Source organism: Apiotrichum porosum, assembly GCF_003942205.1.
Source record: "Apiotrichum porosum strain DSM 27194 chromosome Unknown scaffold_6, whole genome shotgun sequence".
NCBI lineage: Eukaryota > Fungi > Basidiomycota > Tremellomycetes > Trichosporonales > Trichosporonaceae > Apiotrichum > Apiotrichum porosum.
The window spans coordinates 1,024,079-1,037,192 of NW_021167113.1; the positions used below are offsets into that span (position 1 = coordinate 1,024,079).

General features: G+C 55.6%; 3 protein-coding genes and 1 non-coding gene across 4 annotated transcripts; 2 read left to right on the forward strand and 2 right to left on the reverse strand.

Annotated features, from left to right (window-relative positions):
* Nucleotides 1–68: 68 nt before the first annotated feature.
* EHS24_008152 (uncharacterized protein) lies at nucleotides 69–2,188 on the reverse strand (the record flags this gene model as incomplete). The annotated part of the gene is made up of 3 exons (XM_028623476.1): nucleotides 69–1,369; nucleotides 1,406–1,816; nucleotides 1,912–2,188. 3 exons carry the CDS (start codon nucleotides 2,186–2,188, stop codon nucleotides 69–71), a joined length of 1,989 nt encoding a protein of 662 aa, XP_028476409.1.
* Nucleotides 2,189–2,429: 241 nt separating this feature from the next.
* Nucleotides 2,430–7,609, forward strand: EHS24_008153 (uncharacterized protein; the record flags this gene model as incomplete). The annotated part of the gene is made up of 17 exons (XM_028623477.1): nucleotides 2,430–2,559; nucleotides 2,600–3,019; nucleotides 3,059–3,431; nucleotides 3,467–3,765; nucleotides 3,806–3,942; nucleotides 4,012–4,134; nucleotides 4,451–4,696; nucleotides 4,745–4,843; nucleotides 4,882–5,084; nucleotides 5,161–5,300; nucleotides 5,337–5,368; nucleotides 5,411–5,692; nucleotides 5,732–5,772; nucleotides 5,813–6,937; nucleotides 7,021–7,092; nucleotides 7,133–7,485; nucleotides 7,530–7,609. The coding sequence occupies 17 exons, from the start codon at nucleotides 2,430–2,432 to the stop codon at nucleotides 7,607–7,609; spliced, it is 4,155 nt and encodes a 1,384-aa protein (XP_028476410.1).
* Nucleotides 7,610–7,961: 352 nt separating this feature from the next.
* EHS24_008154 lies at nucleotides 7,962–8,055 on the reverse strand. Its single transcript has one exon. It is a non-coding gene; the product is annotated as a tRNA-Ile (tRNA).
* Nucleotides 8,056–8,481: 426 nt separating this feature from the next.
* EHS24_008155 (uncharacterized protein) lies at nucleotides 8,482–9,738 on the forward strand (the record flags this gene model as incomplete). Its single annotated transcript, XM_028623478.1, has 7 exons — nucleotides 8,482–8,553; nucleotides 8,632–9,003; nucleotides 9,157–9,276; nucleotides 9,389–9,453; nucleotides 9,494–9,520; nucleotides 9,561–9,641; nucleotides 9,696–9,738. The coding sequence occupies 7 exons, from the start codon at nucleotides 8,482–8,484 to the stop codon at nucleotides 9,736–9,738; spliced, it is 780 nt and encodes a 259-aa protein (XP_028476411.1).
* Between the last annotated feature and the right edge of the window lie 3,376 nt (nucleotides 9,739–13,114).

Here is a 13,114-nt window from a genome sequence, read left to right on the forward strand (position 1 = left end):
TGCTATGTCACAATAATCTAAGATTCTTCCCAAATACCCACTTCTCCCCCACCAACTCAGTTCCTTGCTCAAGCCTGGACAAGGAAGGAAGGCGCTCCGGCGACCGCACCAAACTCGCCGCCAAAGGCGAACTCTGGTCGCCACTCAGGCTTCTCCAGACGAGACTGGTACCCAAGGGCACACTCTGCAAAGCGGACCTTGGGGAGGTTGATGAAGTAGTCGTCGAAGCGCGAGTCAAGCACCTGGGAGAAGCGGTACACGTCCTCGACGAGGGTGGGGAAGAGCGCCTGGTACGGCTTACGGCACGCGTCGTCAGAGCACGTCTTGAGAACAAGGGTGAGTGCGTCCAGGCGGTGGAGAATCTTCTGGAGGTGATGGGAGATGATGGGCTTGCCCTCGGGCGTGGTGCTTCCAAAGTCGGCAAAGGGACCAGCCTCGTTGAGAGGAGCGAGGAGGTTGTTGACCTGATGGGGGTCGCGCTGGAGGTTGTACAGCTCGCGCTCGCCCGTGCACCACACAGAGTACGAAAAGGTAGTGGGGCGACCGTGGATCTCGTCATGCACACGGACAGTGCGGTAGGTGTTGTTGACGTGGATGGTACCGCCGTAGACGCCCTCGTCAATGGCGAGAACCCAGTACTCGGAGATCGAGTGGCGAGCGTACTGGTGGGCAGGGTCGCGCTCCTGGTGGAGGTTGATCTTGACGCCGTCGTTGGTGTAGTCGGTGGCAGCACCGGCAAGGTCAAGAATGGTGCGCGAGAGGTCGACAATGCCATACGACGAGAGCTTGTCGTTCAGACCCTTGCGAACGCCAGGGCCACGAACAATAAGGGGCACGTGGATGTCCTCTTCGTAACCGAGAGTCTTTCCAGGCTGGCGGCGGTGAGTGCCGAGGGCGAAGCCATTGTCTGAGGTGTAGAAGATGTACGTGTTGTCGAGCTGGCCAGCTTCCTCGAGCCGCTGGACAACTTCCTCGACGAGCTCGTCGACAGGCTGGAGCGAGCGGAGACGAGCGCGGTAGAACTCATCCAGGTAGGCCACCTGAGTCTCGTTGAGCTTTGGCAGGTCCTTCACCCATGAGACACCCTGAGGTTCGTCGGGGTTGAACGAGGCCTTGCGAGGGAGCTGCTCAGTAGCGAAGAGGTTGGCATGGCGATAATGGAAAGCTGGCATTTGCATGCCCAGCTTGTTGAAATCGATGGGTACCTTGTGAGCGTCGCTCGACATCCACGAATGGGAGGCGATGGGTGCGATGCCAAGGAAGAATGGGCGGTCCTCGGAGAAAGCCAGAGCATCCTCAAGGTAGCCGAGGGCCTTGTCCTTGATGAGATCGGTCGAGTACTCTCCGGTATGAACCTTGACGGCTCCGTCTGGAGGTTAGCGTACTTCAGCATCAGCAGACTCACTGTCACGCGAGAAGCCGGGGTTCCAGTAGTCGTAAGTGTAAGGATCGACAAGAATGTCAGACGAGTTGAAGCCCGAGACGGGAAGGTCCTCGCAGTTGGCAGCCGTGTGGTCATTCATCAGCTTGCCAGTGTAGTATGTGTCGTAGCCGGCATGCTGAAGGAAGTCGGGCAGCGTGTGGTCGACGTAGCCGTACTTGTTAAACACTTCCCACCCTCCCCAAGGCTGGGCAACGAAGGTGATGTTGTGGTTGTGCGCATACTGCGTGCGGAGAAGCGACACACGCGAGGGGCAGCAGACCGAAACGGGAGCGAAGAAGTTGTCGTACAACACACCCTCGTCGACGAGGTGCTTGTGGATGCGTGGCAAGAACTCGCGCTTGTCCAAGGTTCCAACATCCTGGTCGTCGGTAACTACCAAACGGTGTCAGCCCAGAAAAAAAAAACAGAGACGCGACGGGTCACGCGTGCCGGTGCCTGATGGGCCGATTGCACCGAGGTTTACCCACTTATCAAAATGATGTTCGGCTTGGACGAGGTCGCGGCCGCTGCTCCAAGAGCCAGAGTTGTGAGTGCACTGAGCGCCTGCACGAGCATGGTGACTGGGTATGGGGGAGATGTTGAGAAGTCGCGACGTTTGGAGGTGCTCGAGATATTTGAGGGGTCTCTCTCTCGGAGCACCGAAGTGGGGTTCGGCAAATGACGACGTTTAGACGCCGCCCTTCGGCTGACGTGATTCCTCCTCATAGCACGCGATTCGGGGTCATCACCACTCACACCACCCATTTTGGGCTGGTTGTTGCATCTGCCGGCGGCCGTATGCTACGAGGCGCACCCATTTCGCCATCGCATAGGCGGACGAGGCCGAAGGATCTGCGAGTTATCGTCCTCTTTTGCTTTTTTTTTGCTGGACCAACGAGCGGCGAGGTCGACAGGGCTACCAGAGGGGAACCGGCTCTCGGGACTTTTGCTCAAATGGCCGACAAGAGTTGTCGTCTTGTTCACTGTTTCCCCTCAACCTCCCAACATGTCTGGCGTGACTGAGACGACGCCGCTCCTGGCCCCAGAGTCCAAGCCTGGCCTCTCAAAGGCCAGGAAACGTCTTATTGTGTTCATGACGTTGACCACATCGTTCCTCTGTACAATGGACATGACCAGTGAGTCAACATTCCCCGAAACGTGACTAACCACGTCCAGTCGTGGCGACATGTATCCCTACCATCGCCTCCGAGCTCCAGTCTTTTGACCGCGAGGCATGGATCGGCACCGCCTACCTCTGGAGCAACGTCTCCTTCACCCCGTTATACGGTCGCTTATCGGACATCATTGGCCGTCGTGCCGCCTACGAGCAGGGCCTGTTCCTGTTCACCCTTGGCACCGCACTTTGTGGCTTTGCCCCCAACTTCAACACTCTTATCCTTGCCCGCTTCATTGCCGGTATGGGAGGTGGTGGCCTCACCACCGTTTCAGCTATCATCACCGCCGACACCTTTGCGCCCAGTGAGCGTGGTTTCTACACCGGTATTGGCTTCGCCGTCTTTGGCCTTGGCATCGGGCTTGGTGGACCTATCGGCGGATGGCTTACTCAGGCTTTCGGATGGCGTGCTGCCTTCTATGGTGAGGTTTTGGCACAGAGAAACGTTGCTAATGTGTCAGCCCAGCTTCCCGTTGCGGTGGCTTGCATGATCCTCGCTCGCATCACCATCCCTACAAGCACCAACAAGCGCAGCGCCAGTGCCCTCAAGGAGATTGACTTTGGTGGAGCTGGAAGCCTTCTTGTTGCCATTGGTGCCGTGCTTTTGCTCCTCCAACGCAGCAGTGTCGACATTCCTTTCTCCAAGGATACGGCCAGCATTCTCGCCCTTGTTTTCGCCATCACCTTCTTCATTGTGTTCATCTACGTCGAGATCTACGTTGCCGCCAAGCCGGTTCTGCCACTCTCGCTCTTGAAACGTCCAACCTGCCTTTGTGTGGGTATCATTTCGGGCGTCATCGCGATTGTCAACTTCAACATGATCTATCATCTTCCGTAAGTTGGCAGTCTTCTATTCCCACTGACGCCAGGATGCTCTTTGAGATTGTGTTCCAGGAGAACATCTCGCGTGCAGGCTCCCACATCCTGCCCAACTCGCTCGCAATGGCAATCTCCGCCCCGATTATGGGCCTTATTGTCAAAAAGACTCACCGCTACAAGAAGCTTATCACCCTGAACTGTCTTGGACCCGTCATTGCAATGCTTCTCCTTGCTCATCTCACCCCTGCGTCTGGCTGGGCGGCTCGCTGGCTCAGCGTTCTGCCCATGGGTGCCGGCTTCAGTGGCCTTTTGACATTGACGCTCGTGGCCAGCCTCAATGCCGTCTCCAGTGAGTTGCAACATAGTGAGCAGTGCTAACCGCCATTCAGAGTCCGAGATCGCTACTGTTACCGGCTTTACCTTTGTCTTCCGCGCCATCGGTCAGGTCTTTGGCGTGGGCATTTCCGGTGCGGTTTTCCAGACCTCGCTCCTCTCAGCTCTCACAAGCCGCTTCTCTTCCCCAGAGGTGCGTACAGCCAACCTAGGGGTTCTCTGCTAACGTCAGATTATCAGCAAGCTGCGCCATGCATCACAGGCTATCGGAACTCTGCCTCTGCCAGACCAGATCCTCGCTCGCGAGGCCTACGCCGTGGCACTCCGCAACACGTTCATTTTCGGCTTGCTTGGTGCTGTTGGCGTGCTTGTCGTCTCGTTTTTCGTGAGTACCCACACGAAATCGAAGCTGACTTGCAGATTCCCGACAACCGGATTGACGATGATGAGGAGGATAAGGAGGGAGAGGAGGATGAGGAGAACAGGTAGATGTGGAATAGACTGTTTATAGGTTGAAACGGGTGTATTTGAATCTCCACAGTCGCATTGTTGCCACCCGCGATTTGTTTTGAAATCACGTGACCGCTACCACCCACTGGACACACCCCGCTCGACGTCATGAACGGGCTTGCTCTGCATTCGTCTCACCATCCACACCATTCACCATGCCACCTAAAGGAGGTCCTAAGCGTCTGCTCCAGGACTGGTCCTGGGCCGGCACCGACGTCACGACTGTGGAGGACATCACCCCGGCCAACCGCCGTCTGGCTGCAGGGTTGGGAAGCAAGCAAGCCTTGCGCGGCTGCTCCTTCCGCCATGACCAGCGTGCCATGACTGTCGAGTCTGATGCCGAGTCCAACTCTTCCATCATCGTCACACGCGACCCTTGTGGACCTAAAAGGTGTCTCAGTGCTCCCAAGTGCTACAATCACCTCGGAGATGGGAACGTGAGTGCTGTGATGAGACTGCAATGTACTGATTAACAGTGGTTCGAGGACGGCGCGCGCGCCCGTTTCATCGAACACAAGATGGGCGACAAGGCAGACGTCCGCGATGGTCCAGCTGGCCTCCTCAATTATGGAGCTACATGCTACGTGGGTTGTGGGACCGTCATTATCATGCTAATCCTCAGGCCAACGCCTTCCTTCAGGTGTGGTTTTACGACCTGTCCTTCCGCAATGGCGTGTACGGGGCCGTGAGCGACAAGGTCAACCCCCTGCGCCACCTGGCCAACATCTTCGCCATGCTCGAGTACTCAAAGCGCAAGGTGGTCGACCCCGGTGCGCTCATCGAGGCCCTCCAGCTCGCCAAGGGTAACCAGCAGGACGCAGCAGAGTGAGTCGACCAGCAGGGCGCAAGGCGCCGTGCGACATGTGGTGACGATCTCACACACACAAGCTGACTAGACCAGGTTCTCAAAGCTCTTCATGAACCTCCTCAACACCGAGTTCCAGCGCCAAGGATACAAGACATTCCTCAGCGATCGCTTCGAAGGCAAGCTCGAGTACCAAATGCAGTGCCAGAAATGCGGCTACACTGCTACCTCGGAATGTACGTGAACTCGTGCGCTCAGTGCTGACGTAGCAGCGACCTTCCTCGAGCTTGACATTGCTCTCAAGGTGGGACATGCTTGTGTCAGCTGAGCTAATGTTCAGGATAAGGCCTCGCTCGAAGATCTCCTCAAAACCCAGCTGCAACCCGAGTCGCTTGACGGCGATAACAAGTGGATGTGCCGTCAATGCAACAGCCTCCAGCCCGCGATCCGCTCCACTCGTCTTCGCCAGCTGCCTCCTGTTCTCCACTTCTCACTCATGCGCTTTGTCTACAACTTGAAGACGTACGAGCGCCTTAAGAGCAGTGCAGCGATCACCTACCCTCGCGAGCTGATCTTGGAGGGACAAAAGTACGACCTGCGTGGCGTCGTCTCGCATATTGGACGCAACGTGAGTCCTTGAACACAATGTCTCGAAACTGAACAGCAGGCGACCCATGGACATTTCGTTTCTGAGGTGTACGACGAAGAGTAGGTGGGCGACCCTGCGATAGTTGACTGACCTCAACAGCAACCATGAGTGGTACGAGTGCAATGACGACGAAGTGAAGAAGCTCTCGGCGCGCCCTCGCAAGCGTATCAGGCTTGACCCGGATGTCGCTGAGGAACAAATGTCAAAGGACGCCTACATGCTCGTGTACAAGCGTCGTGATGGAACCTCTGACCCTCGGGTGCCCATCCCACCATCCCTCCTCGAGGCGATTGAGGCCGACAACACGGCGTTGGAGGTCGAAGTCTCGGAGCGTGGACAGAAGATGCTCGACACAGAGCAGGAGTTTGATGACCTTGTGGCTGCCAAGCGCGAGATCCTGGCATGCTTGCAAGGCAGCGACTGCATCGTCCCTCGTGACGGCCTTTCTGCCTGGATCAAGTCGGACAGCGTCAACACCGACTGGGATTTCAAGCCTATTCTGTGCGAGCACGACAAGGTGTCTCTTGACGAGGGTCACAACGTGCGCCTCATTTCGAAGGAGGCCTTCACCAAGCTCAAGGAGTACAGTAGCGGCATGCCCGAGGTCGACGTCTGCGAGGTCTGTGTCGCTTCAAAGTTTGCCACAGTCATGTCAAAGCGGACGCACGCCCAGCAAGTTGAACTCTACGACAACCTCAATGTGGGAAACGGCTACTACCTCCCCAAAGAGTGGGTCAAGCGCTGGCGCTCCAACAACCTCGACCCCCCAGATGCGCTCCCCACGCACGAGGACTACACCCTTTTCTGCGAGCATGGCCAGCCGTCTTCGAGCAGGAGGCGTGAAGAAGTCTCGGCGGAGAGTCTCGCCGTCCTGCAGTCGATCCTTGGCGAGTTTGACGCATTCGGTGACGACGTCCCGGAGTGCACGGCTTGTGCCGAAGATAAGGAGAAGAATGCAGCTCGCAGGGCGACGTGGACTGTCGAGGTCAAGGCCGACAGGCAAATCAGCAAACAGCACCGCAACATGACTTTGATCCTTGGCGCCACCAACTACCTCCTCCCCAAGGGATTCACAGAGACGTGGGACGACTACATGAAGGACCCTGGTGCGCCTCGCCCTACACTCCAGCTCGAACTCTGCCCTCATGGTCTCCTCGACTTTGACCCCCAGATGGAGAAGGCCGACTACCTCACTGAAGATGGTTGGCACAGCCTGTGCGAGATGTGAGTTACAGCCTGTCTGTTGCGACTAACAAAAGTTACACGCATGACCCGGCTCAATGCGTGAAGGTCACAGTGTTGGGCAGCCCGCCTGAGGGAAAATTGCGCTCCGTCGACGATGTCAGCGTCGCCACCTGCGATGAGTGTCGCCGCAAGAGGTGAGCCAGTACACTCATGTTCACTGAAGCTGACATCTAGGCTGTCCGACTTTGGTCCTGAGGGCAGGATCAAAGTGAAGGTTGTCAACGGCAAGGACACCATGCCAGCTGAGCGCTCTGGTATGAGCCGGACCCGTGCCAAGACAAGCGAGGTCGACGTTGGCAAGGACACGACCATCAAGGACGTCAAGCTGGACATCCTCCACATGTTCAAGATTAGCCCCATTTCTCAGAACATCTACTACAACGGCCGCGAACTCGACTCTTCAGAGACGATTGGCAGCATCGGCCTCCTGGTCGGCGACCACCTCAACCTTGTCGAGGTCCTCGAGTTGGATGATGAGGTCGAGGATGGAGCTGGATTTGGTGGCACCGCGCTGGTAGGCAGGATCGGTACGTTCCGCTGGCATATCAATAGGCAAAGCTGACATTTAAAGCTTGCAACCACTGTACATTCGAGAACGCGGCTGGCGCGACGCAGTGCGAAATGTGTGAGCTCCCCCTCACCAACGAGTGAGAAGGAGCAGTGTGAATATTCCTGCATTTGGATACCCCCCTCCTAACTGTGTATATTATAGTATTAGCATCAAGTGGCAGCCGAGTCATGTATGCAGCATTTGTCATGTGAACGTGGGCCAGAGCAATAATATAGGCCATACGTTGTGGGGATCGCGGATCGCGGGCAGACAGTGAGTGATGAAGCCCACAAACAGTGATTTTCAGACCAAAGGGGCTCGCGGGGGCATTCTGGCACAGATCGCACCTCATACACCACTCGCGACTCGTCCATCGACATCTTCGCCGCTCCAAAAGGTTTCTCCACCCGTCCAACTGACAATGCATGCAGCAAGACTAGTAGCAAAAGAGGATGACCACTGACAGGATCGAACTGCCGACCTCCGCATGAACTGATAACCAGACTGGGTATTAGTACGATGCTCTAACCAGCTGAGCTAAGCGGCCATAGATGTTTTTACATTTTTCTAATTGCCGCTGTTTGTCATTGTCAAATGGGCGATGTTCGTGTGTTTACATCACGGTGGGCGATAATCTGCCGAGGGCTGCGCCATTGTTCTTGTCCCAAACACGACTGTCTCGCTGCCCGCCGTCTCCTCTTCGCCTCACACCCCTCGATAAACGTGCACACAGATCGATCCGAGGGAACGCAGACCGCACTGTCGCTCCTCCCAGGCACACACATCGCTGGCTCACAATAGGCACACCGGCCCAAACCCCCTACATTTCATAACAACCGAAGAACGTCATATTCCCCGGCATTCTTCCCCCCCGCCCGCTCAAAGTCTATACTTGCATCCGCATCTCCCGGTCATCCATCCTTGTCCTTTTCCTTTCTCTTCATCACTCTCCTACCACAACCCTACTCTAGCCATGCCCAAGAGTGACACTCCCGCGACCCGCCGCTCGGCGCGTGTTGCGAGCAAGGCTGCCGTGCCCTCCAAGGTGTGTAAACAAAACATTCCACCAATCCCCATCACTCCATCCAAGTGGGCGTTCCGAACGCTGACGGTCGTTCCACAGCCTGAGCCCGTCAAGGCCGTAAAGGTGACCAAGCCCAAGGAGGTCAAGTCCAAGGAGTCCAAGGCTCCCAAGAGCAAGGAGCCCGCCGCTGAGCCTGAGCCTGAGGCCGAGCCTGTGGCTGAGCCTGAGACTGCAGAGCCCGCCGTCGAGGAGCCCAAGGAGGACAAGAAGGCTTCGTCCAAGAAGTCATCCAAGGGGGCCGACAAGCCCGCATCCAAGGACAAGAAGCCCCCCAGCTCTTCTGGTGGTCGCGGAGCCCTCAAGGAGGGCCAGACCCTCCCCAAGCTCACCATCGAGGACAACACCGGAGCAGAGGTCGACGTCTCCACCCTCGCCGGCGAAAAGGGTGTGGTCATCTTCCTGTACCCCAAGGTGAGTCGCTGCGGCCCCGTGCATTGTTTGTTCGTTTGGGCTGATGGCGTTTTTCTCTCTTTCCAACCCCCTCTCCCCCTCGCACCCCCTTGGCGCACTTATTGTTTGTCTCGATCTGGTCCTTCACCCTCATTGTCTGGATCTTGCGCATAGGCCGACACCCCCGGATGCACCAACCAGGCGTGCGGCTACCGCGACGTCCACGACGAGATTGCCGCCTTTGGCTACGACATCTACGGTCTGTCCAAGGACAAGCCCGCGGCCCAGCAGAAGGTGAGTCAGCTTGGCCAGGGCGAGTACGCGAGTGCTCTGCTCGCACATGGTGGATGGCCACTGCATGTGTATCATCCATCCAACCGCGTCGAGCCTGCGCTAAGCCCCTCAGTGGATCGACAAGAAGGACCTCAACTACAAGCTCCTCTGTGACCCGGAGAGCAAGCTCATCAAGAAGTAGGTTACCCGTGTGCCGTACACATAGCTGACAGTTAAGGCTCGGCGCCTTTGTCCTTCCCAACAAGTAAGCTGGCGCTTTCGTGCACCCCTTAGCTAACCCTCAGCACCAAGCGCTCGCACTTCATCTTTGAGAAGGGTTCCGGCAAGCTCGTCGACATTGCTCTCGGTGTCAAGCCTGCGGACGAGTGCGTTGGCTCGCTTGCATTGACTCCAAATTAGACGCAGCTAACAGATCGCAGCCCCACGAGCGTCCTCAAGTTCCTCAAGAACCACCACGCTTAAACGTTTTGGCAATTCTTTTGTTGTAGCAAGTCCTTGGATGCATCAATTTGGGTACACTGCAGCCTCGGTTTACTGGACAACACTTGTCCGGGAGGACATGTGTGCTGGATAACGTTCAGAGTGGGGGGCGAGAGACATTGTATGTGTGAAAAAACACGGGTGAGGATTCGGCCACAATGGGCAGGGGAATGGCGTGCGGTTGCTGAGTGGTGAAGTGTGTATTGTCAATGTCCGTTCAGAGGACAAAGACAAACTTTTGATAGTCTTCCTTCCAAGAGACGTCCCCTTACACGACAGCGGGCTGTTTCATGCTCATATTGCAGCAGAAGGACAATGTTGACATCAGCAATTTCCTCCTGACGATGTTTCATTGTCTTCCTATCGTCAAGCGGTGTCATGACAAGGTGCACGCGATTGTGACTTCTCCAGTTTCCTTCTGATACCCTCTGTATTTGGAATGCGATTGCATGCATTGCGTTGTCAGACTTCAGTTACGGCCAAGAAGTGGTAATTATCAGATTTGCCATAAACGACTGCCAGGCAATGGCTGCTCGTCTTATCCCTTTCTTTACTTCGCACTTCGCCTTTCTTAGGACTTCTATCCTACAGTAACGTGCCCCTAGCATATGATCTAGTATCGTCGCCACAAAGTTTAACACATGTACGCACAAAGATGAAGCGGTACAGGTGCTGAAATTTTAATTGTACAATTTATTTTAATAACTCATCTCACTTCTGTTGTCCAACTCATTGCACAGACATGAGCACTGCATAGATCTACTCCATACAGTCATCCACTTCATGTCACTTACATACCCTGGAATGGTGAGCATGTCGTGATGACATGGCATGTACCTCTCCAAACGGGGCCGTCGTTTCCATCATCGGAACGTCGTTTCCATCTTCCTCACTGAATCCACGACGACCTCCTTAGTTGCCCTGGACGGACCCACAATACTTACACAGCGACAACTCGCTTACGGGGTCCCACTGCGGCTTGCATCTACCTACCAAAGCCTGAATCAGCAAGCCAAGCGTGGCCACTAAGCTCGTGCAGTCACGCAGCCGGGATTGTTTGACTCACCACCTTCATTGGTGCCGTAGTGGTCTCCAGTACAGGCGCGTGCAGCGTCGTAGTTACGCTTGCCGTACATCTGCCGGAGGATTGCTGGCTAATGGATGAAGTGGAAGTGGAAAGTGTACAGTGTCACGCTAGACGACGGCTCGTGAAGTCCTCTTTTGATCGAACATCGGCTCCATGTGAGTGATGGCAGTGATGATCACTGTGTAAGCCTGCGGCCGTCTTGGGCATCAGTGGCGTTCGCCTGCAACCTAGACCCAGCACCCATGTTCATACTGCAGGCCCACACTGGTTCCTCCCTGTTCCATACTGCCGTCACTGAACGCTGCAATGCTCCACGGCCTTGGGATGGTGTCATCACCGGGTGAACGCACAGTGAGTGGCAACTGCAACTGGCAACAACGGATAAACACACAAGAGGTAACAGGATGAAAATATGCATGTAAAGAAAAGAGTCAGTGCTATCGAAGGTGCCCTCAGAAATAGAGAAGAATGGGTTTATCATCAAATGAGATTATGATTGTTGAGCTTGAAAATGTTGTTCGTCACTGGGCACCAGACGACCGAGAAGGGAAGAGAAACAACATGAAACAGAAAGAAGCAACGGAATGTAGAGCAGAACTGTTGTTTGTCAGCGCAATTCACAAGTAGGGATAATGAAATCCAGAGAGAAGAGCGAGTAGTTCAGAAAGTATTAATAAGGTAGCGTGGTTTTTTCAGCAGAGGTGCACACGACCGGAACGGCCGATAGCCCCCTAAAGCCAAATGCACTCGGGTCATCTTGTACACCATAAAAGGTGCGACTCGGCTCGTTCTCTCAAGGACAGGGAAAAGGTTGTTTTGAAAACTCACGTTTTGCATAAGAGCCAAAAGCTGCTTAGCTAGTTAGGTAAATGTTTGCGTGTGATGGTGCGGGAGTAGTGGAAGGGGGAGGATGGAAAAGGGAAGATTGTTGGAAACCGATCAGAAAGCCCTCCCGAGCCCACGGCGTGGCCTCGCCTTTCCCCAAGAGGTCAAGCTCGTCCAGCGCCGCCAGCGTCTTCGCTTACCGCCTTTAGAAGGTGGTAAAGCGCTCTGTGAAAGAGCCGGGAGGGGACTGTATCATCGCCTCGGTTTGGAAAATGTGGCTAGTATGAACTAGCGAGAAAGAGACGGCAACTGTAGAGAGATCCTGTAGGATGGTTAGCTGGATGCGAGCGGAGCGGGGAGAGGAGTGGGAGAGGCTGTTGGTGGGATACTTGCCTACTGAGTTGGTCACTATGGAGAACAAGAGAAGCGTCCCCAGTCGCGTTATATACACCCAGCACGCCGCTCGCCGGTGCGAGCGCGGCATTATCCAAAAATTCGGGAAACGCCGGCGTGGCGTTCGATCCTCACCGTACGGTGGTACAGTGTGCTCAGCCCAGGTCTTCTTCTCGCACCGTATAGGTTCTCAGGGTATGCATGCACACTTGGGACGGGGGGCGAGGCTGTATTTCTCGCACTCGACGTGCATGCCAGGCAGACGAGCAGAGGAATGCACATTGAAAGACAGGCGCGTGGCTGGTTATCGGGGCGAGTGTCACTGCCATATCTCACATTTCACCACAGCCACACCTGCACACCTGCCTGTCGACTGCTCTCTACGGAGAACATGTGTTAGAAATGAGTGCGAGGTTTGCCAGATGTGCAACCGTATTGCACCCTCGCACTCCACTCTCGCCCCTCCCAAGGCCCCGTGCAGCTAGGTAACAAGTGTGGGATTACATTATGCTGTCTGCTAAAGTGGCATTGGAAAACGACCTCTCAGCTGCACGCTGCTTCGCACCCAGGCCTCCACACGGCGAGCACCGAGATACGAGATAGCGGTGATGAGAAATGATGTCATGCAACCGGGCCTTATGCCGATGGATATCCTGGGCCGTAGACGGTTGTGCACCTGGCAACGGGACACGCGGTGCTGTGGCACCACAGAGGCCGAGCACATGTCTGCTGCAGGTTCAAGTATTCGATTGGCACAGCGTGACGAGCACAACCTGCCTGGACTCACAGACGGCGGACTCGCTCGCGGATGACGACACGGTGCTGTTAGGGAGACCATGCTCTTCCGACTCATTTCATAAGATTGCGACAAAGCCGTTGTTCTGGGTTGACGCTTCTGCTCCTCTGGGTGCAGGTTGCGGTCCTGTGGAGGTGAGGATAGAGTTAAACCGACCCCGGGTTACAGAAGGCAGTCAGTTACTCATCGTCTGGCGCTCCCGCAGGGCTTGGTCAGTACCATTGCACCTTGTCACCTTGCCCCGCTCGTCTTTGCGT